General features: G+C 45.7%; 1 protein-coding gene across 1 annotated transcript in view; it reads right to left on the bottom strand.

Moving 5' to 3' along the window:
• Positions 1-24928, bottom strand: part of SAR1B (secretion associated Ras related GTPase 1B) — a 167936-nt gene that overhangs the window by 84840 nt on the left and 58168 nt on the right. Inside the window, exon 2 of the mRNA XM_075342284.1 lies at positions 3924-3999. Coding sequence (XP_075198399.1) covers positions 3924-3981 — 58 coding nt within the window. The 5' untranslated portion in view covers positions 3982-3999. The remainder of the gene's footprint in view (positions 1-3923; positions 4000-24928) is intronic.

Genomic DNA, 24928 nt, shown 5'->3' with positions numbered 1-24928 from the left:
AACCATTTGGGACTCAGTTAAGGCCTCCCTTGCACGTGCATCCCTGCGGATGAAGAGGCACGCGGACAAGAGACGTCTGGATCCTCCGTGTTTCTCTCCGGGAGATCTCGTCTGGCTTGCTTCCAAATACATCCGACTGAAGATACCATCCTACAAGCTGGGACCTCGCTACATCGGACCGTTTAAAGTCCTCGGCAAGATCAATGAGGTTTCCTACAAGCTACAGCTCCCGGCCACGATGAGGATACCCAACTCCTTCCACGTGTCTCTGCTCAAGCCGGTTGTCCTTGGTCCCTTCTCCGCTGCCGCCAGTCCGGCTCCTCCTCCTATTGCTGAGGACGACATCTATGCGGTAAGGGATATCGTGGCCATGAAGACCGTACGAGGTCGACAGTTCTTCCTGGTGGACTGGGAAGGGTATGGTCCTGAGGATAGGTCCTGGGAGCCCAGGGAGAATGTGGGCACTCCTCTGATCCGTGCCTTCCTGTCCCGGTTGCGGGGAGGGGGGCGTGGGGGGGGGTACTGTCACGCTCCCCGGGTCCTCTGCTCCGCTCCCCGGCTCACCTGCCACGCTCCCCGCTCTCCAGCCTCCAGTGCCCACGCTTCCCAAGCCTCCGGGTTCCCGCTCCCGGCGCCCGTCGGCTTCCCAGTCCCTGGCCGGCTCTGCTGCATCCTCCTCTCAGCTTCCTGCCCTGGCTTCTGGCACCCGGGCCGCGCGCATGCGCATTAGGGCGCGCGCGCGGTCACTGACCCTTTCTTAAAGGGCCAGTGTCCACTGACAGGAAATGATGCATACAGGTACAGGGTATAAAGGGGGTTAATGTCCAAGGGAGCGGGGCCTGTTCTTCGTGTTTTCCCAAGCTAGGAGTCAGGTCTCCTTGTGTTCTGTGAGATACTTACCTCTCTGTCTTCTAGAGCCGATCCTGCATCGCCATCCGGTCCTGCTGTATCTCGAACCCCGAACGCTGCCCATCTGCCATCCTGACAGTCCGTACCATCTCGGTTCCCTGCGGTGACCCGTCATCTCGCTCCAACGGTTCCGGACCCCGCCTGACATCATCACGGCTTCCGAACCTGAGCTCCGTCACCCGGACCACCATCAGTGACCTCGTGGTCCCAGGGACTTCTCCATTGTGTTCCAGTGCACGGACTGTCCTGCTACCTAAAGTGCTCCGGCTACCGGACTCCTTTCCCTCATCGGGGAGTTCGGCCCAGTGGATCCACCTCCCGGGTCTGCCCGTCCATCTGGCCCTAACAACATGCTATCACACAGGGTGGGGGCGCACTCTGACTGCAACCAGTCATAGGCATCAGAAGTGCTGATGGGTGGGGGAATCAGTGCATATGTAAGAAGGTAAATGACTTGCCATGGAAGAAGTGTTACCGCAGTGCGGGAGATTGGTAAGTATAACACACTTGCTAAATTACTATTTCCTTTCTTTTTCCTTTTTTTTTTTAAATTACCTGGGTGGCTGGATCTGGATAGTTAGTCGAAGTTCTCAGGGAACGGTGCGCGTTCACTAGTGATCCCGCGCGGATCCGGACTTTTACAGTTTGATTTTGTCCATCACTAAACATACCCCATAAAACATTTGCAGAATTCCTCTTTTTTACTTCCCTGTTTTTGAGTACATCACATGATAACATGGATGGTATTACTCAAAAGTACAACTCATCTTGTAAAAAACAAGCCCTCTTATGGCCATGTGGTCTATGGTTTGTATTGCTACATTATCAAACTAATGTCATCATACTAGTACATTATCTGGTAACTCGTGTTTTTGGTGCTTAAGTGCAATATTATTCAACAGTCATTAGAGGCAAGACATTAGATCTATTATGGGCATGACGTGATGTGTTCATGTAGGCTTTTGACTGTTTTAATTGTTTTTCATTGTATGTGGTCTTTTTCAGTTTTGCAATATACCGTATATGCTCAAGTATAAGTCGAGTTTTTCAGCCCATTTTTTTATGCTGAAAAAGGCCCCAATGACTAATACTCGAGTGAGGGTCCCAAAATAATGATTCTCATCTGTCCTCTGTTTCCACGGTGTCCTCTTACCTGCTTCTTGCAGACAGCAGGCACATAGACCTCTCGATGATCTCGGTCAGTACATGAGGCCGCCGCTGTCATTATGGCTTATAATTACTTCAGTTGACTGATTTGTGGCACCGCAAAGCATTCAACTGAAGTTAAGCAATAACAACAGCAACCACTGTTGTGAATGTCAGTTATGCTTTTGCTGCTGTGAGGCTCCCTCTTGTGGCCAGGAATGGTTTGGACAGAGACCAGGTGTGTTGAGCAATGGGCGTTTCCATTGCTAACTCTCTGCCTATTTAAACCCTGGTCTGCTAGCAGGCTATGCCGGATGTCAGTTGTTCTTTGTACACCAGCCTGCTTCATCCTGCTCCAGACCACATCTACCCCAGATAAGTGCTTGGCTCTTTATTTGTTGTTTGGTTCTTTTTGCTCTTATCTGAGTTAGTCATTTGCTGTGGTTATTGTCAGTTTATTTGCTTGCAGGAATCTTCCCTCTCAGTTGCTTACCTGGGAAGCTCCCTGCAGCTATGTTTGGAGTATTGCTCCTATAAGTCCATGTGTTTGTTGCTTCTTGAATTTGTATGGTTCCTGCTTTCTGTTCATTGGTATGACAAGAGTGCCTGGTATAGGACAGAGTTCAGATCTAGCAATCTGAGGGGTTTTTGTACTATCAGGTTTTTGGATTTTTGTAGGGTTTTTCTCTGGCCACCATCAGTCCCTTTCCTATCCTGTCCTATTTAGTCAGTAGGGCCTCACTTTTGCTAAACCTATCATCTGTGTATTGTGTTTTCCTATATCACCGCCGTCTTTGAATGTCGGGGGCTTGCTATTATTTGGCAATCTATTTTCTGAGGCAGAGAGTTATTCATCTTTCCTTCCTTTAGCATAGCTAGTTCTCCGGCTGGGTTCGCGGTGCACAGGATGTTAGTTCACCCCTCGGCTACTTCTAGTGTTGATGGTTAGTAAAGGGATGGCGGCCAGATTAGTTGCCAATGCTCTTGTCACCTTTTACCAATGATTTATGGTGGTCTTCCATGGTTCCGGATCATAACAAATCACCCTCATACCGCGAGATTGTTGAGGGGTCTATGTACCTACGGTCCGCAAGAAGCAGGTAAGAGGACACCGCGGGAACAGAGGACAGGTGAGAATAATATTTTGTGTGTATGTGAACAATGGCTTAATAGGGGAGCAATGGGGGGACATTACAAAAGGATAGGCATATTACTACAGGGCACAAAGATGGTGCACATTACTACAGGTCACAAGGATGGGGCACATTACTAGAGGGCTCATTACTACTGGAGACAAGGATGGGGCACAGGGATGGGCACATTACTACAGGGCACAAGGATGGGCACATTACTACAGGAGACAAAATGGGGCACATTACATTTTATTGGTATCCATTTTTATTTTTGAAATGTATCAGTAGCTGCTATATTTCCCATCTTAGGCTTATACTTGAGTCAGAAAGTTTTCCCAGTTTTTTTGTGGTAAAATTAGGTGCCTCGGCTTATACTCAGCTCGACTTATATACGGTAACTAATAAAATAGTTAATATTTGTGTGTGATCCCTTGTTTGGTGTACCTCGATTCTCTACTATATAGCTATGTGGTTCTCGTATGACCTATCAATTTGGTAGTGCCCTCTATTTAAAGTTTTCAGAAGAAAAAAGGAAAGCTCAAAAATGGAAGATTGGCGAGAATTATGCCAAGTATAATTGACATGCTCATTTTCTGCACACATTGTTTTATCAGGGTTTCTTTATTCAATTTTGTTTTTTTGCAGAAGGGATGAACAAAAAACCCCAGCAATTTTGGCATTGTTTAATTTGAGTCAATATGATTTACTGATTTGTCAGACATATTACAAACTCACCTAAGAACTGAAGCACGTTGCTGAAACCACTTGCAATCCAGTTGAAAATGAAAGACATAGTGAATGGTTAGCAGGCCTATAAGAAAGCAAATAAGATCTTATGAGTTTTACAATCTATTCTTTCCAGATAGACAAGAATTTAGATATGAAGCAATCTAATATATAAAGCTGAATGTGTTTGTGTGTGTGTGTGTGTGTGTGTGTGTGTGTGTGTGTGTGTATGTCCAGGATTGGCATCTGCACCGTCACAGCTACAGCCACAAAATTTTGCATACTCACACTTCTGGACCCCGAGAGCATCATAGGCTATGTTTTGAGGGGAAATTGTAACCCCGCGCTTTACAGTTATTCACCAAAAAACCTGCCTCCATTAAAGCGAATGAAGCTGGGAGCCACAGTGCAGTCAGAAGAATGCGCAGCCACGCCCTTAAATGGAATGATGGTGTATCAAAATGCAACCAGGGAAAGAGACAGACACAGACAGGGAAAGAGGTAGACACAGACAGGGTAAGAAACAGACATAGACAGGGTAATAGACAGACACAAAGAGACAGACTGACAGGGAAAGAGACAGACAGGGAAATAGAGGGAAAGAGAGAGACAGGTTAAGAGACCGACACAGACAGGTAAAGAGACAGACACAGACAAAGACACAGAGAAAGACACAGGGAAACATACAGACAGGGAAAGAGAGGGAAAGAGACAGACAGGGAAAGAGAGGGAAAGAGACAGACAGGGAAAGTGACAGACAGGGAAAGTGACAGAGACAGATAGATAGACAGACAGGGAAAGAGATTGAGACAGACGGAGAAAGAGACATTCAGAGACAGACAGGGAAAGAGACAGACAGACAAAGAGATAGAGAGAGACGGAGAGATATATACAGAGGGGGAGACAGACATTATAATTACATTTATATCTATTTGTTTTGTGGTTTTTGTGTGCAGAATACATTTTTGTTAATACATTCTATTTTGTTAACAGCAGTTATTAACCCGGGCGAAGCCGTGTAGTACAGCTAGTTTATGACTATAAGAAAACACAGTAACTAATTGCTTGGGCAAAGAACACTTTACTTTGTGTCATCAGATAAAACATTAAAGGTTAATGTGTTAAAAACAACTGAATAGTTGTTCTTGTCAAATACGCTGAAACCATGCTGACATGCTTACAATTAGGAAAAAGCGAAACCGTGGAAGTTCGTTTCGGCGGGTTCAGCCAGACTTTAGATGAAGTTTCGTTTGGGACACAAACTCGACCAGAACCCCTGTGGAAGTCACTAATTGGGCAATTCAGTTCTCTGCCCACTTGCAGCCAGCCATAAACAGATCACTTCCTGGGGCAGATCAGCAGGGTTTTTCCATTTTTTTTTTTTTGCTTGTGCACACTACATCCAATCACGCTGTTGTTACCCCTAGTGTGAGCCGATAAAACACTGCAAGCGGCTGAGCAGAGAGTGTACCCAAGCACAGCAATGCTCACGTGAGTGTTTTGCATTTGTAAAGAACCCAAACTTTATATTTTTGGTAAAGTCCATGTTCGGTACAAACATCGAACCTTGGTTCGCTCATCTCTAATTACAATAGCGTCTATAAAGAAATGTAGCACATTCTTTTATATTTCTAAGGAATTCAAACTGACAGACAAGATCCGTATAAAACATCAGTTTTCTTGTAGACGATCATAAGACAATACTCATGTATGGTACTAAATTTAAACCTTAACCCCTGGGTAATTTTTATTTTTGTTTTGTGCTCGTCTTCTTCCATGAGGCGTAACTTTTTTATTTTTCCATCATTCTTGACATATGAGGGGTTTTTTTGCGGAAAGTTGTACTTTTAAATTAAACCACAGGTTTTACTATATAGTGTACTTCAAAACAGCAAAAAAATTCAAAGTGTGGAAAAATTGCAATAAAAGTGCGATTGCATGATAGTTTTTGGCATATTTTATTATTATAATAATAATATTTTCACCGCGTTCAATAAATGGTAAAACTGATGTATCAATCTGATGCACCAGGTTGGTATGAGTTTGTAGATACCAAACATGTTAGGTTTACTTTTATCTACGGGGTTAAAAAATTTCAGAAGTTTGTCCAAAAAAGTAGCACACTATTTGTGCCATTTTCCAGGAAATGTACTGTTCTCATTTTTGAGATCTCGAGCTCAGTGATGGCTTAATTTTTGTGTCTTGAGCTGACTATGTAATGGTAACATTTATACGCAAATGCTACATTTTGATCACCTGTTATTACATATTTGTTCAAAATTTGCGACAACCAAAAAACATAATTTTGGAGATTGGAATTTTTACCGCTATGCTGTTTACCAGTCAGATGAATTGATTTTATAAATTGATAGATCGGGCATTTATGAATGCGGCAATACCAAATCTGTATATATTTTCCATTTTTTTTAACTATTTACTTTTCAATGGGGTGAAAGAGGGGTGATTTGAACTTTTAATATTTTTTTATTTTTTTAATTTTTCAAAACTTTTTTTTACTTTTTTTATTCTACTACTCCCCCTAGGGGACTATTAGGAACAGCAGTCTGATCTCTTATTCATTTCTTTAGATCAGAGCGAGCTGCACAGCTCAGATCAGCAGAAATGCTCATCTTCTGTTACAGCCAGCGCTCTGCCGGCTGTAACAGGAAATGAGTTAAGATAGCGACAAAAGTGATCACATGACCCTGTGCTACCATGATAACCACCGGCTCCCCGTGATCACATCATGGGGCCTCCAATGGCGGTGAGTAAGTGCGGCCATTAATATCGCATTGTCACATTTTGACAGTGCGATTTAAGGGGTTAACAGATGCAGGTGGATCGTGGGTGTATCTGCTGTACAAATCAACAAACATGTGTGGGGATCACCACTGGCTCATCGCAGCAGCCAGCGGTGATCACTCCTTCATGATTTAGGACGTACCATTACGTTCTCGGTTGTGAAGGGGTTAAAGTTTGTATCCATAAATTGACATTTACTGAATAAAGAACATTCTAAAAGTCTGCATGTGTCCAATGTAACATATGTGTATTTCAAACTTTTTCTTTCATTACTTAAAACTGCACAAAACAGTCCTTTTCCCTCATGTAAAAAGTGTTAGTACACCAGTGGTATTTACTAGGAATGAATGGACCTATGCATAGGACTGGGCAAACCCGAACTGTAAAGTTGGGGGTTCGTACCGAACACATAGTGTTCGTGCACAAGGTCCCGAACATGAGCTTTGTGTTACCGTTCAGGTCCAGGGGCTGTAAAAAAAACCTCTGATGTAGTCCAAAGGCGAGCATCATCTGTGCAAGGAGACAAACACAGGTCTGCTCACACAGATGAGCAGGCACAGTCAGCTGTGCCCCCAGGTAACCTCCACTGACTACAGGAACTTCCGTGATGTCATAGCCATGTGACCAGTCTGGTGTGAATGTTGTTACCTAGTGGGTTACAGGACCTTCCATGACGTCATAGCCATGTGACTAGTCTGGGGTGAATGCTGTTACCTTGTAGGTTACACGACTTTCCATGACGTCATAGTCATGTGACCAGTCTGGTGTGAATGTTGTTGTGATGTCACTGCAACTCTGCCGAAAGTGAGCGCTTGTCGGCGGTGAAAGCGGTAACATCAGCTGTGCCCTTAGCTAAACCTGACTCTGACATCAGCGCGCTTACTGCTGACAAGCGCTCACTTTATGGCAGTGTTGCAGTTACATCAGTCGAGGTTACCGGGGGAACAGCTAGCCAGCCTCAGCTGTGCACTCGGGTGGAGTCTCTGACAGCTCTCAGCTGAGTCTGTACCTGAGTCTGTGTGAGCAGACCTGTCTGTCTCCTCGCACAGATGTAGCAGATCTGAAGATGGTCACCCACCTTTGGACTACGTCAGAGGTTTTTTTGGGGTAATAAAGATGGAGTCCTAAATGTCTTCTGTTTTATTTCTAATAAAAAATGTTTTTCTCTGTGTTGTTGTTTTTTTTTACTGTTTAAATAACACACAATCACAGACGCTATCACAGTGTGGTCATCTCTGATCGGATGCTGACGTAACCTGAATCTAGAATGTATGGGCAGATTCCAGGTTACTCTAACAGCCAATCACAAATGCCTATTCTGTGTGACAGTGTCTGTGATTGGCTGTTGGGTCCCTCACACATATAGTAGTGTAAAAATAAATAAATAATTTAAAATAATGACATAGCGATCCGCAGTACTTTTGATTCTCAGCGCAGATAAAGTGTACGTCTACGGGCTGCCACCCCCATCTGCCTGGCTTTACCTTGACTGGCAATCAAAATACAGGGAAGCCCATTATTTTTTTTAACTATTTTAAAAAAATAATTAAAAAAAAAATGCGTGGTCTCCCGCCGTATTTTGATCACCAGTCAGGTAAAACCAGGCAGCTGGGGGCTGGGATTCTCCACAGCCCAAAGCCACCCTTGGAAATGGTATATTGTTTTTAAGGACCATTTCCAGGTACTTTACCCAGCTCATCCAGCGGCCTGATGGTGGTGGCACGCTTGGTAATAATAAAGGGGTTAATACCAGCTTTGTATGCTCAGCTAGTACTAAGCCCGAAATTCATAGTGTCACGCCAAATTAGACATGGCCACCATAAATTTCTAGTAAACAGTAAAAAAAAAACAGAACACATAGAAATTTTTTTTATTATAAATAAAACAAAAATAACGTTGAGATTTCATCTTTATTATAAAAAGATCCTTAGTCCGACGTAGTTCACAGGGAGAGCAATGTCAGCTCTGCGTCATCCCTCTGTACAAACACGCATCTCTACAGAGCAAGAAGCAGGCTGACAGTGACAGTGAGGGCTAACACACATGGCGAGAAAAACAGAGCGAGCAGAATGTGATAAAAAAATAGCATTCCTCCCGGACCGATGTTACCCTATGGGGTCCTAAATGGACCGAGAAAACAATCGCAGTATGCTGCCGCTGCAATGCAATCCTGTTTCACTCGCACCCATTCAAGTCTATGAGTGCGAGAGAAACATCGCATTGGACTCGCCTTAGACTGGTCTAATCTGAGCGCAGTGCGAGAATCGCATCAGCTGACAATGGAGGAGATGGGGAGATAACTTCCTCCCTCTGCTCTGCAGCGCCCGCACTCCCCCCCGCTGCTGTGCTGGGATCGCAGGATCATAGGACAGTGGCAGGACAATCGCATAATACTCAGCTCATGCTCCAGCAGAGCGGGAGCCAAGTGTTATGAGATTGTGTCACATTAATGCAAAAGTTCAATTGAGTCCATGGCTTAGCATTATCTCAGAACCCAAACTTGAACTTTGCAAAAAGTTTGGGCAAGTCTCCTTAACATGAACATTGGGGGGGTTCCCCCATCACTACCTATGGAAATTTGAATTTGCTGGGTTTGACCAGAATTTAATTAAAAGATCAGTTCTGGACCTGAAATTGACCCTGGAGTGGCTTCAGGCAGCTATATTTAAGCTGGGGAGGACTCAATAACCATGGGCCTTACCAGCCGGATAATATCAGCCCCCAGCTGTCTTCTTTAGCAATGGCTGGTCATCAAAAAAAAAGGGGAACCACAAGCCATTTTTTTTTAATTGTTTAAATAAATATTTAAAAAAAAAAAAAAACAACATACGGTGTTTGGGCCCTTCTATTTTTGATAACTAGCTAAGGTAAAGCAGACAGCTGAGGGTTGAAAACCCCAGCTGTCTGTTTACCTGACTGGTTATCTAAAATAGACAGGAGCCCGCATAATTTTTTTAATCTTTATTGCTCACAACAGCATAGATTGATCTTCTGTATTCAATAAAGCTTGTTGATAGGCTGCAGCGTAGCCAATCAATAGACTAACTTTATTAGCATATGAACAGTATCTGACCTATAAACTCAGACACAAGCTTTTTCTAAAAGTCCTTGTTCGAGTTCAAGCCCCGGACACTCGAAGTTCAGTATGAACCCCAAACTTTACCGTTCGGTTTTGCTAATCCCTAGTTTTGACCACTTGTTTATAAGGCTGTTCATGAAACTACGAAACAATATCACCAAATGATCTTTAAGTCATGTCAGCAAATTACCAATGGTATTTCATCACTTGGTTTATATGTATATTTATCTCTGAAATGGCATACGGAAACAAGGACTAATGGAAATAGTGACAATCCTTGTACAGCTTCTCAAAATGTGTTAGTGCTATATAAGCAATGAGACATAAATAATAATTGCTAAATACACCTGAAACCTAACCATAAACCCTTTATTGAACAGAACGCTGTTAGCTTCCCTAGGCCCCCTAAAATGCCATAAAGACTTATTGCAACCTTTTTCCTGCATTCTGAAAAACCTCTGTTCATTGCTTAGCAATTGTTGAATACATAAAACTAAAATCAACTTTAAAACCCTTACTTAGCTATGTAAATTAGTGGGTCACTAATCATTGGGGGGTTGATTTTCGCAGAGTAATATTGATTTTCCCTGACTAACATGATTTGTAAGAGCAACTTCCCCGCTAGTTCCTTGCAAATCTCTTGCATGCACACATTATTCTGCCTCCCTAGGAATGTGCAATGAAGTTGGGTGTATGCTCCCCGGCTTCCTGAGCTCACTGCACATGCCCAGATAACAAAGAATTCAGCAACCTGTGAAATGTTCATACAGCCATAGGTGAAGTTGATCTTATAAATCACAGGGATGTGCTTATATGATGAAAGAAAGGATTAATTTAAGACGTTAGAATGCAGAAAAAGTGGTAGCTTAGAAGCATGGTGGGGTACATCAGCAGACAGGTTACCTTTAAGTATTGTACATTGCAGCAGAAAAGATCAACACTGTATAAACAGCGGTCAAATACTAGATAATTCACAATTTTTTTTTTATATAGATGACAGTATGAAATAAAAGCACCATCTAAAAAAAACTGTAGAATGCAAGGTAAAAGGTTCAGCTTTAAGGTCCAGTCACACTAAGCAACTTACCAGCGATCCCAACAACGATAGGGATCGCTGGTAAGTTGCTAGGAGGTTGCTGGTGAGATGTCACACTGCGACGCTCCAGCGATCCCACCAGCAACCTGACCTGGCAGGGATCGCTGGAGCGTCGCTACACAAGTTGCTGGTGAGCTCACCAGCAACCAGTGACAAGCCCCCAGCGCCGCGTGAAGATGCTGCGCTTGGTAACTAAGGTAAATATCGGGTAACCAACCCGATATTTACCTTGGTTACCACCGCACGGAGCTACACGTGCAGAGCAGGGAGCAGCGCACACTGAGCGCTGGCTCCCTGCTCTCCTAGTTACAGCACACATCGGGTTAATTACCCGATGTGTGCTGCAGCTAAATGTGCAGGGAGCAGCGCACAATGCTTAGCGCTGGCTCCTTGCTCTCCTAGTTACAGCACACATCGGGTTAATTAACCCGATGTGTGCTGCAGCTAAATGTGCACACAGCAGGAGCCGGCACTGACAGTGAGAGCGGCGGAGGCTGGTAACAAAGGTAAATATCGGGTAACCAAGGACAGGGCTTCTTGGTTACCCGATGTTTACATTGGTTACCAGCCTCCGCAGAAGCCGGCTCCTGCTGCCTGCACATTTAGTTGTTGCTGTCTCGCTGTCACACACAGCGATCTGTGCTGCACAGCGGGAGAGCAACAACTAAAAAATGGCCCAGGACATTCAGCAACAACCAACGACCTCACAGCAGGGGCCAGGTTGTTGCTGGATGTCACACACAGCAACATCGCTAGCAACGTTACAAAAGTTGTTCGTTAGCAGCGATGTTGCTAGCGATGTTGCTTAGTGTGACGGGGCCTTTAGTCTGATGGTTTATTTACCCTCTAAGGTTCACTTATTTCTCAATCTCCCTGTTGATTTTTCTAGGCTGCATTCTGATAACATTACAAGATTAAAGCATGAAGCCTCTTGCACACGTTGAGTATTTGTTAAGGGTTTATTTTTGCTCAGTATTTTTAAGCCAAAACCAGGAGAGGAACAATCAGAAGAAAAGTATAATATTATTACGGGCAACACTTCTGCATTTCGTACCCACTCCTTTACAACTGAGGTAAAGAAAACTTACCAAATAATTAACAAATGCATGTGGCCTAAATGTGGGTCAGCATACAGTCATCATAGACCATTATCAATTAAGAATGTTATTTTACACACTTCTACAATGTAAAACAAGACAAATGAGATGTAGCTGCTCCTTCTTCTATAATTTGAGAAACGAGAACCAAATTCAGCCATTTCTAAGATGCGGATCTGAATATTCAAGTCAGCTGGTCACACTTAAATACACAAGCTCTAGTATAAAAATTAGTGATGAGCGAGTACTAAAAAGCTCGGGTGCTCGAAGCTCGGGCCGAGCCTCCCAAGATACTCGTGTACTCGGGCCGAGCAACGAGCCCAATGTTATCCTATGGGAGACCCGAGTATTTTTGTGAAATGACCCCCCGGCAGCATGTAGAAACCCTAAAAATGTCACAAAAGTCTCAGAAGAGTGCTCAAATGACATGGCAACAGCATGGGGAAGACCCCTTGAAGCATTTATCACTCAAAAGTCACAGTTGTGAACAATTTTGTCCGCGTTTCACGCCATTTTTACGGACTCACCAGAAAACCTTCCAAAATGACCCCAAAATGATTTTTCACGGCAGAAATGTTAAGGGCACATACCCAATAGTGAGATAGAGCTGGTGTATGTTACTTTTTGAGATTAATACATGAAAGATTTTACGTGAAAACATTGTGTGGCACTCCGATGTCCCTGAGAAGAGACGTACATGAAGGCCTCTTGAGTCTAATGTGCCCATTTTGAGGAAGTGACTGAGTCTTTGTAGTATTTTCCTTTGCCAGGGCAGTCCAAAATTGTGAGGTTCACCAATGCCCCTGCATACAGACGTGCATGAGGGCCTGTAAACCTGAAGTGCCCATTGTAAGGAAGTGGGTGTATTATAGTATAGCCCTTAGGCAGGGCAGCCAAAAATTGGGAGGCTCCACGTTGTCCCTGGGTAGAGACGTGCATGAGGGCCTCAAAACATTAAGTGTCCATTGTCAGGAAGTGGGTGTATTATAGTATAGCCCTTAGGCAGGGCAGCCAAAAATTGGGAGGCTCCACGTTGTCCCTGGATAGAGACGTGCATGATGGCCTCAAAATATTAAGTGTCCATTGTCAGGAAGTGGGTGTATTATAGTATAGCCCTTAGGCAGGGCAGCCAAAAATTGGGAGGCTCCACGTTGTCCCTGGATAGAGACGTGCATGATGGCCTCAAAACATTAAGTGTCCATTGTCAGGAAGTGGGTGTATTATAGTATAGCCCTTAGGCAGGGCAGCCAAAAATTGGGAGGCTCCACGTTGTCCCTGGGTAGAGACGTGCATGAGGGCCTCAAAACATTAAGTGTCCATTGTCAGGAAGTGGGTATATTATAGTATAGCCCTTAGGCAGGGCAGCCAAAAATTGGGAGGCTCCACGTTGTCCCTGGATAGAGACGTGCATGATGGCCTCAAAACATTAAGTGTCCATTGTCAGGAAGTGGGTGTATTATAGTATAGCCCTTAGGCAGGGCAGCCAAAAATTGGGAGGCTCCACGTTGTCCCTGGATAGAGACGTGCATGATGGCCTCAAAACATTAAGTGTCCATTGTCAGGAAGTGGGTGTATTATAGTATAGCCCTTAGGCAGGGCAGCCAAAAATTGGGAGGCTCCACGTTGTCCCTGGGTAGAGACGTGCATGAGGGCCTCAAAACATTGTTCCCATTGCAAAGGAGCGGGTCTCCTGTCGTTGTAATGTCCATTCTGCAAAGAATGGGCGAAAAAATTTACCACTGGGGGTATACCTGAAACAAAGGCCTAAGTATTGCAATTTGTAACGGTCATCATCATGGTGGCGCATGAGGAGAAGGAGGAGCAGTCCAGCGATTATCCAAAGTCCAGAAGTGTGTACCCATGGGTGACTGGAGGTACATGGCAAACTTTAAATTCCGCTCTCATTTGCTGGTGGTGTGGTGAAGTCTGGCCCAATCCAACCCTTGTTCATCTTGATCAGAGTCAGCCTGTCAGCATTTTCAGTTGACAGGCGGGTGCGTTTATCTGTGATGATTCCATCTGCGGCACTAAAAACACGCTCTGACAAAACGCTAGCAGCAGGGCAGGCCAGGACTTCCAAGGCGTAGAGAGCCAATTCATGCCACGTGTCCAGCTTGGATACCCAATAATTGTAAGGCACAGAGGAATGTCGGAGTACAGTTGTTCGATCTGCAAGGTACTCCTTCAGCATCTGGGCAAACTTAGGATTTCTTGTGGCACTACCCCGCACCTCAGGGGCTGTGGTACGTGAGGGGCTGAGAAAACTGTCCCACATCTTAAAGACTGTTCCCCTACCTCTGGCGGATTGGACTTGTGCCTCTCTCGGCTGTACGCCTCGGTTGTCCACTGATTCCTGACCTATGCCGCTAGCGTTTTGTGAGGGGAATGCTTTGCCTACTTCCGTGACTATGGCCTTCCGGAACTGCTGCATTTTGGTTGACCTCTCCTCCACGGGAATAAGAGACAAAAAGGTCTCTTTGTAGCGTGGGTCTAACAGTGTTACCAACCAGTAATGATTGTCGGCCAAGATGTTCTTAACGCGAGGGTCACGAGACAGGCAGCTTACCATAAAGTCAGCCATGTGCGCCAGACTCTTAACAGCCAGGACTTCAGTAGCCTGACCAACAAGATGACTGAACATGCTGTCCTCCTCCTCCTCCTCCTCCTCCTCCTCATCTACCCTGTCCTCTGGCCAGCCACGCTGAACCGAGGATATGACTGGTGTGCATGTCATATCCTCAATTTGGCCGGAGAGTTGCTCCATGTCTTCATCCTCCTCCTCGTCATAGTCCTCCACTGCACGTTGTGATGAGACGAGGCTGGGCTGTGTGTTATCACCCACACTCACTACTGTTTCTTGCTGCAACTCATCGCGCTCCGCCTGCAATGCATCATGTTTGTTTTTCAGCAGAGACCGTTTTAGAAGGCAGAGTAGCGGTATGGTGACGCTAATAATGGCGTCATCACCACTCACCATCTTGGTGGAGTCCTCAAAGTTTTGGAGGATGGTACATAGGTCTGACATCCATCTCCACTCCTCAGGTGTTATGTGTGGAGTTTGACCCATTTCCCGACGGCTTAGGTGATGCAGGTACTCAACAACTGCCCTCTTCTGCTCACATATCCTGACCAACATGTGCAGAGTTGAATTCCAACGCGTGGGGACATCACACACCAGTCTGTGAGCCGGAAGAAGCAAACGGCGCTGAAAGCCGGCAAGGCCGGCTGAAGCAGTAGGTGACTTTCGAAAATGTGCAGACAGGCGGCGAACTTTTACCAGCAGATCAGACAGCTCTGGGTATGACTTTAGAAACCGCTGAACCACGAGGTTGAGCACATGGGCCACGCATGGAACATGTGTCAGCTGGCCTCGCCTCAAAGCCGCCACCAGGTTACGGCCATTGTCACACACGACCTTTCCTGGCTTTAGGTTCAGAGGTGTGAGCCAGTGATCTGCCTGCTGTTTCAGAGCTGTCCACAGCTCTTCTGCATTGTGGGGTTTGTCACCTATGCAGATTAGCTTCAGCACAGCCTGTTGCCGCTTCGCCGAGGCAGTGCTGCAGTGCTTCCAGCTTGTGACTGGTGTGGAGGGTACAGTGGATGAGGATGCGCAGGAGGAGGAGGAGGCTGAAGAGCATGACATTCCGGAGCTGTAGAGTGTGGGTGAAACACTGACTGAGGTAGGGCCTGCAAACCTTGGTGTGGGAAGGACGTGTTCCGTCCCTCGCTCAGACTGGGTCCCAGCTTCCACAATATTAACCCAGTGTGCCGTCAACGAGATGTAGCGGCCTTGCCCACAAGCACTTGTCCACGTGTCTGTGGTTAGGTGGACCTTGGGTGAAACAGCGTTGTTCAGGGCACGTGTGATGTTTTGTGACACGTGGTTATGCAACGCGGGGACGGCACACCGGGAGAAATAGTGGCGGCTGGGGACCGAGTAACGTGGGACAGCTGCCGCCATCAGGTCACGGAATGCTTCTGTCTCCACCAGCCTAAAAGGCAACATTTCCAGCGCAAGCAGTCGCGAAATGTTAGCATTTAGAACTGTGGCATGTGGGGTGTTGGCAGTGTATTTGCGCCTGCGTTCAAAGGTTTGCTGAATGGATAACTGAACGCTGCGCTGGGACAAGGACGTGCTTGATGATGGTGTTCTTTTTGCGTAGGCAACTGCAGGTGCAGGAGTGGAGGAGGCTTGTTCGCAGGCAGCATGGACAGGGGATTGGCTCGCATGCACAACCAGCGAAGACGTAGCAGTGACATCAGCAAGCACTGCTCCTCGACTCTGTTGTGCTTCCCACAAAGTCGGGTGCTTGGCTGACATGTGCCTGATCATGCTGGTGGTGGTCAGGCTGCTAGTTTTGGTACCCCTGCTGATGCTGGCACGGCAGGTGTTGCAAATGGCCTTTTTTGAATCATCTGGATCCAACTTAAAAAACTGCCAGACTCGGGAAGACCTAACATTTGTACAGGCACCTTGTGTCATCGTGTTGTTCCGGGGAACGGTTGCCTGACTTCTGCCTGGGGCCACCACCCTGCTTCTTACTGCCTGTTGTGATGCTACGCCTCCCTCCCCCTGTGCACTGCTGTCCTCGCTCTGCATATCCTCCTGCCAGGTTGGGTCAGTTACTGGATCATCCACCACGTCGTCTTCCTCTTCCGCACCCTGCTCCTCCTCCTGACTTCCTGACAATTGTGTCTCATCATCGTCCACCACAGACACGTTGCCAACTTCGTGAGAACGTGGCTGCTCAAATATTTGGCCATCTGTACAGACGATCTCCTCATGACCCACTTCAATATGAGCTGGCGAGAGGCCAGAATGTGTGAATGGAAACGTGAACAGCTCTTCCGAGTGTCCAAGTGTGGGATCATTAATGTCCGAGGAGGACGTGTACTCAGCCTGGTGGTAGGAAGGAGGATCAGGTTCAGAAATGTGCGGTGCAGTATCACGGCTACTGACACTTGACCGTGTGGAAGACAGAGTGTTTGTGGTGGTGCCAATCTGACTGGAAGCATTATCTGCTATCCAACTAACAACCTGTTGACACTGGTCTTGGTTCAAGAGCGGTGTACTGCTGCGGTCCCCAAGAATTTGGGACAGGACGTGCGAGCGACTAGATGTGGCCCTTTGTTGTGGCGAAATTAGAGCTTGCCCACGACCTCGGCCTCTGCCTGCACCACCATCACGTCCACTTCCTTGTTCCTTGCCAATGCCCTTGCGCATTTTGCAATGCTGTGCACTGCTGACGTGTATATTCACTACTTGTGCATTATATCAAAGTTTCTGGAAATTGCACACAAGTGCACCTGTACGCTGCCACCAACAGGCACACACGTGCGGTTTTAAAAACCAAGCACGGACGCAATAAGAACCTAACAGGTTTTTTTGGGGAGCGACAATTACAGACAAGTCAGACACTATCTGGACTGTTTTACACTGTGTACACCAGCCCCAGATATGATGAAGGCTGGTATACGGTCACCACTACCCTGCCTGCCTGCCTGCCTGTATACTGGTACAATAGTCCTGACAAGGACTCTTTTGGTCACTAGCCTGTATTCAGACCTGGCTATACCCTGCCTGTATATAGCAACAATAGTCCTGAGAAGGACTCTGCTACTGTACTCCGACCTGGCTATACCCTGCCTGCCTTTATACAACTAGAATAGTCCTGAGAAGGACTTTTGGTCACACTGTTTGCAGCCCTGCAACTGAAAAAGCTATAAAGGGCCGCAAAGCTTTCCCTGAATCAGCGACACTCTCCCTGCACTCACTGTCTGGATAGCTGTGAGCAGAGCACAGCGCGCCGGCCGATATAAAGGCTCGGTCACGCTGTGCAGGCCGGCCAATCACTGCAATTCCACAACTAACAGGGCTGTGGCATTGCAGTGGTCTGCCAGCCAATCCCTGCATGAGGGCTGGCTCTCAAAAGAGCGCCAACATGCAGAAATGAAGACCACGAGTACAGCACGAGTATCGCGAGATTACTCGGTCCCCGCCGAGCAGCCCGAGTACAGCGATACTCGTGCGAGTACCGAGTAGTTACAAGCATGCTCGCTCATCACTAATAAAAATGCGTTACTATCATAGTACAGAGGGAAGAGCTGATACCCAAAATCTCATACACTTACATGTTTCCTGGGAACTGGCAGTGAACACATTGTAATATCAATATCTGCTGGTATAATTAGGCCTTCAAAAATCGTTGTAAGCAACCAAAAAGTGATCATAGACAAGTATTTACAAACATTACATTCTAAATAATTGCTATAAAATTATCATTTATCAGATTTTAAATTGGCACCTATCAATCCTACAATTGCAGAATGTCATGGCAATCAATGATTTTTTGTTATATTCGCATTAATGATCATTCACATGATCAACAAGCATTTTAGTGCTAATTGTTCAGTTGCTTCATCAGAAGAGCATTCCCATCTTGACAAATGATGGCATATCACTAGAATCCTCGCAATTTAGAGAATGAAGAAGATATAGTGCTGCAGACCCCTTAGACGAGTGTTCCCCTATATACCGGTGTCTGGGCCACCTGCTATGCATGGCATTTGCAGTACAACTCAATTCAAGAGAATAGGGCCACTCTGGAAATCCCCGTATGGCCAGTAACCGTGAGCATGGTTGTGAAAGGATAAATCAGTTAGAAGGTTACAGCACAACAGCAGTGCCAAGGCTCATATATTCACAGAGATATAGAAATTCTAGAGGTCAGAAAGCCACAGATATATAGTGGTGGAATATCTTAGCAATAGAAATTAAAAAGATATGAATACTCCTTTAAAACAAATAAAATACATGTTTGCCCCCCTTTTAATTGTTCATGTAGGCTTTGAATGTTAGTGGGACATTTTTGGCAACAAAAAGTAAAATATACTGTATCTTTGTACCGTGTTAGCCAGTAGAGATAAAAAATTGTTTAAAAGAACGGAAGTCCTCAGTGGTTGATACCTTTTAATGGCTAACTGAAAAGATGGTAATAATAGCAAGCTTTCGAGACTGCTCAGGTCACTTCTTCAGGCTCAATATAATGTGTTATATTGAGCCTGAAGAAGAGACCTGAGCAGTCTCGAAAGCTTGCTATTATTACCACCATCTTTTCAGTTAGCCATTAAAAGATTTCAGTTCTTTTAAACAAAAAGTAAATCGCCTATGGTGTTTGATGTTTTACTTTCATGTATGTCTAGTGTTTTTTGTTTGTCTTGTATGGGATTGCGGTAGTAGAGAGTCATACACCAATCATATTCAAGTTGATGACCATCAGGCTCAGGCATCAACTCTGGTCGCAGATGTTTGCATTTATGATAGTTAGAAGCAAGGAGGATTGGGATGTACTATGCTGCATAGTGTGCTCCTGACCAGTTGAAACCAGGCTCAGAATGCTGATATACCATGTTCACAAGAAATAGAAGATATGAACTAAACAGGCATTGTATTAGTATGTGTGGGTTGTGTATGTATGGGTTATATGTTGTCTCCAGGGGAGGCTTGACACTAGGTTTAAAAAAGAGTTAGCTCCTCCTCCCACAGCATATAACCCCAGCTAGGCGGGAACTAGCTCAGTTTGGTGTAAAAGCAGTAGGAAAAGGATAACCAAAACCACAAGGGCAGGAGCTGTGTTTATGGACTAAACAGGCATTCATCGGTGGTCACACTATCTAGTCTCACAAAGTTCTTGTGATTTTTATGCCTCCTAAGATAAGTGAAAGCTGTGGAAATTATTCCTTTAATTGTGTAACCTACTGTATCTCACATTCTCATTTCACATTTGAATTGATACTTAATTCAAAACCTGTGGTATGAGTACAATGCTCAGCTCTCTCATTTTTAATAGAGCAGCCCTCTGTCACCTCATCTTTCTGCTTGTGTTATAGAACTTTTCACAGTCTATTTTGCAGCATAAAGAAATCAGAGGAATCACTGCACCGGGACTAGAATGCTTTGAGGTCCATTGCTCGCTCTACATGTAAGATATGACCATTTTCTGCATGGACCATAACTCAGTCAATGTCTTCATCCAGATGTGTGAGAAATAGTGTTGAGCCACCCCCTAGTGTTCGAGTTCGATTCGGTTTGTCGAACGGCGGGTTAGTTCGGCGAACGTTCGACGAACACCTTCGAACCCCATTGAAAACAATGGCAGGCAAACACAAACACATGCAAACACATTATACATATACACATACAGTTAATAAACATTGCCATTATACTTACAGGTCCCCGCGACGCGTCCTGCACTCTGTCTCCCAACGCTTTTCCTTCCAATCATCGCTGCGCCCTCCCGGTAACCAGCACTGATGACCTTCTGTGACGTCGTCATAGCATGTGACCAGTCACCTGCCTATTATCTCATTGGCTACAGACTGATCACATGGCTAGACATCATGCTAGGTCTTGTCAGTGCATCTCTCCAGTACGCGGTGCTCGTTTGAGCATCTCCGTGTACCGGCGAGATGCTTGGGCACATGCTTGGCTCCTCATTTCTGCATGTCGGCACTCTTTACAGAGTCAGCCCACCTGCAAGGACTGGATTCCACAGCCGGTGAATAGCGGCATCGGGAATCAGGTGATTGGAGATCACTGTTGCTATAGTAACCCACCTGTCAGATTAGTATAGCAACGGTGGCAGCGGTGACGTCACCGCTTACAACCCACAGCCTTTGCTCACTCACTGACTGATTAGACTGCACGGGAGCAGCAGTGTCTTCCTCCCATGCACTGCTGTCTGATGTAGCAGAGCTGCATGGGTTGAAGGAGAAAGAAGACAGAAGACCAGGATCGTGGAGGGGTGAGAGGGAGTAATAAACATGGAGTCTCTAAGTATGTCTGTGTATTTATTTCTATTAAAGTATTTTTTCTCTGTGTGGTGTCTTTTTTTTTAACCCTTTATTGGAGATTTTTAATGGCTGGGTCAAACTTGCCTGACATTAAGAATCTCTGGCTTAATAATAGCTAGTGAAACAAAGCTAGTATTAACCCATTATTACCCAGCAAGCCACCCGTCACCAGGGCAGCTGGAAGAGTTGGATACAGCGCCAGATGATGGCGCTTCTATGAAAGCACCATTTTCTGGGGCGGCTGCGGACTGCAATTCGCAGGAGAGGGGCCCAGAAAGCTCAGGTCAACCTGTGCTGCGGATTCCAATCCCCAGCTGCCTAGTTGTACCTGGCTGGACACAAAAAATGGGGCGAAGCCCATGTGATTTTTTTTTTTATTTATTTCATGAAATTCATGAAATAATTAAAAAAAGGGCTTCCCTATATTTTTAGTTCCCAGCCGGGTACAAATAGGTAACTGGGGGTTGGGGGCAGCTGTACCTGCCTGCTGTACCTGGCTAGCATACAAAATTATGGCGAAGCCAACGTCACTTTTTTTGGTGGGCAAAAAACTCCTGCATACAATCCTGGATGGAGTATGCTGAGCCTTGTAGTTCTGCAGCTGCTGTCTGCTCTCCTGCATACACTAGTGAATGGAGCATGCTGAACCTTGTAATTCTGCTCCCCCTGTCTCTCCCTACAGCATACAGTCCTGGATGCAGCATGCTGAGCCTTGTAGTTCTGCAGCTACTGTATGCTTTCCTTCATACACTAGTGAATGGAGCATGCTGAGCCTTATAGTTCTGCAGCTGCTGTCTCCTCTCCTGTATACACTAGTGAATAGAGTATGCCTAGCCTTGTAGTTCTGCTCCCCCTGTCTCTCCCTCCTCATACAGTCCTGGATGCAGCATGCGGAGCCTTGTAGTTCTGCAGCTGCTGTCTGCTCTCCTGCATACACTAGTGGATGAAGTATGCTGAGCCTTGCAGTTCTGCTCCCCCTGCCTCTCCCTCCAGCATACAGTCCTGGATGGAGGATGCTGAGCCTTGTACCTCTGCAGCTGCTGTCTGCTCTCCTCCATACAGACAGACAGCAGACAGCAGCTGCCGAACTACAAGGCTCAGCATACTCCATACAGGACTGTATGCAGGAGTTTTTTGCCCACCAAAAAAATTACGTGGGCTTCGCCATATTTTTGTATGCTAGCCAGGTACAGCAGGCAGCTACGGGCTGCCCCCAACCCCCAGCTGCCTATTTGTACCCGACTGGGAAACAAAAATATAGGGAAGCCCTTTTTTTTTTTTTAATTATTTCATGAATTTCATGAAATAATTAAAAAAAAATGACGTGGGCTTCGCCCAATTTTTGTGTCCAACCAGGTACAACTAGGTAGCTGGGGATTGGAATCACCCCCGCTGCGAATTGCAGTCCGTAGCCACCCCAGAAAATGGCGCTTTTATAGAAGCGCCATCTTCTGGCGCTGTATCAAACTCTTCAGCTGCCCTGGTGACGGGTGGCTTGGTGGGTAATAATGGGGTTAGGGCTACCTATATATTATCAACTGGCCCTAAGCCCGAAATTCATGGTGTCATGCCAATATGAGACATGGCCACCATGAATTCCTAGTACAAATGAAAAAAAAACACAACACAGAAAAATATTTTTATTAGAAATAAAACACAACACAATTAATGACTCCATCTTTATTGAAATAAAGAACCCCCCTCCGCAGTAATCCTGGGTCAAGGGTCCCGCACCGTCCAATCCGGATCCAATATCATTTGATCGGTTTGCTGGAAGGCAAAGTGATCAGATGATGTGTCAGGTTCAAGGGCCTGAATCACATGACAAAGCAGCTGATTGTATAAACGGCTTTTATACAATCAGCTGATGCATCAGTGCAAAAAAAACCCCAAAAATCTACACACTTCTGTGCAGCCTCCTGTCCGACAGCAGCAGCTGATAGTTTAGCCGGCCGGGCGGTAAAAAGCCGGCCTCACCGTTCGATTTATAGTGTCAGCTGATTCCGTCAGGTGACCATATCAGCTGATCATCGCCAGATCTGAGAGAGAGAAACGAGAGAGAGAAGAGAAAAAGAGAGAGAGAAAAGAGATAGAAAAGAGAGAGAAAATAGAGAGAGAAAAGAGGGAGAAAAGAGAAGAGAGAGGGAGAGAGAGGGAGAGAGAGAGAAGATAGGAGAGAGAGAGAGAAGAGAGAGACGAGAGAGAGAAGAGGAGAGAAGAGGAGAGAAGAGGAGAGAAGAGGAGAGAATAGGAGAGAAGAGGAGAGAAGAGGAGAGAAGACAGAGAGAGAGAAGAGAGAGGGAGAGAGAAGAGAAGAGAGAGAGAGAAGAGGAGAGAAGAGAGAGAGGAGAGAGAGAGAAGAGAGAGAGGAGAGAGAGAGAGAGCAATGCAGCCTCATTTTGTGAACTGCTACGATTTTAGAAGTGTGTCCCGCGGCTCACAGCTGATGTTCGGCTCCTCCCCTCAGTGCATAATTAAATTAAATTATAATTATAAATAAATAATAATTATAATTTAAAATTAAATTAAATTCTTTACCAGAATGGCCGGGACTCGAACTCGTGAACTAATTATCTTTAGGCAGTAGCTCTACCCATTGAGCCACTGCCTCTAATGAAAAGCATAGGAAGATTTGGTAATCTTGACCTCTGTATTGCAGTAGAGAATCCAGAAGTGGATTATTCAGCTACAAAGGGGAGAGAGAAACGTCAGTTGCTGCGTGGAGCTGACACAGAGTGCTCATGTTCTACAGCACTCCTTTTCAGCTTCATGTAGCAGAACTGAAAGCGTCGTGTGGATTACTTCGGACCTGAATTGTTGTTTGGGGATTAATAAAGAGGTAAATGAGGGTTTTTTTTGTCTTTTATTCCAAATAAAGGATTTTTTGTTGTGTGTGTTTATTTACTTTCACTTACACGTTAATCATGGAAGGTATCTTGGGGAGACGCGTGTCATGATTAGCCTAACCTTATTACCCCGATTGCCATCGCATCAGGGCAATTTGGCATGAGCCGGGTAGAGTCCCGGGACTGTCGCATCTAATGGATGCGGCAATTCCAGGCGGCTGCTGGCTGATATTGTTAGGGTGGTGGGCTCCCCATAACGTGGTGCTCCCCATTCTGACAATACCAGTCTCCAGCCGTGTGGCTTTATCTTGGCTGGTATCAAAATTGGGGGGGGGACCGCAGTTTTTTTTTTTTTTTAATTATTTATTTATTTTACTGCATGATATAGACCCGCCAGCCGCCGGCTGTGATTGGTTGCAGTGAGACAGCTGTCACTCAGCGTCAGGGCGTGTCTGACGGCAACCAATCATGGGTGCTGGTGGGCGGGGAAAGCAGGGAATACCAGATTGAATATTGAGCGGCAGCCATTTTCAAAAGAGGAAAAGCAGCCGGAGCTTTGTGACAGCCGTGCAGCGCCGCGCCAGTGATCGGTGAGTAGGAAAGAGAGAGGGATTGTGCTGGGGACACAGGACGCATGCAAATACACAACGTGCGCACATAGCCTTACTGTGAAAAGCCATGCTTTTTGTGATTGAACAGTTATCGAACGGTAACTCGAACGGCCAAACTTGAAGCAAATCGTTCAAGTTCGTTGAACGACTCGAACACCGCCCAAAATCACACGAATTTGAAATTGGTGAACGGTTCGAATCGAAGATCGCTCATCTCTAGTGAGAAATCATGACAAGTTTCTGGAGCCAAAGCCAAAGTTAGAAGCCATGGTTTGCGGAGACTGGCAGCTGGCCTTTACCTGGGAGCAACACTTGACCAAAGTCAACCAACAGATCGGACTGTGGAGCCTCAGATGTCTCACTTGTGAAGCCAAAGCACTGGTCCTGCATAACAACGTACTACCCATACTGCAATACACAATCTAGGCTTGGCTCGTCTTGTCACTATATGCAGGACAATTACCAGGATGGTGTTTCACTTTGTCTGGGAAGCCAAGATGAACAGAGTGAAGTGGAGATATCCCCACCTTCCCAAAGTCCTGCTTCGTCTGTGATTGCATTCGCTGCACTCTGTAAGTCAATAGAGGTTCTGCGGGCCAGTCCATGTATTGCTTCTTCCTCCTTCTTCTT

This window comes from Anomaloglossus baeobatrachus, chromosome 4 (genome assembly GCF_048569485.1).
Source record: "Anomaloglossus baeobatrachus isolate aAnoBae1 chromosome 4, aAnoBae1.hap1, whole genome shotgun sequence".
Classification (NCBI taxonomy): Eukaryota; Metazoa; Chordata; class Amphibia; order Anura; family Aromobatidae; genus Anomaloglossus; species Anomaloglossus baeobatrachus.
This window is presented reverse-complemented; position numbering and strand designations above follow the sequence as displayed.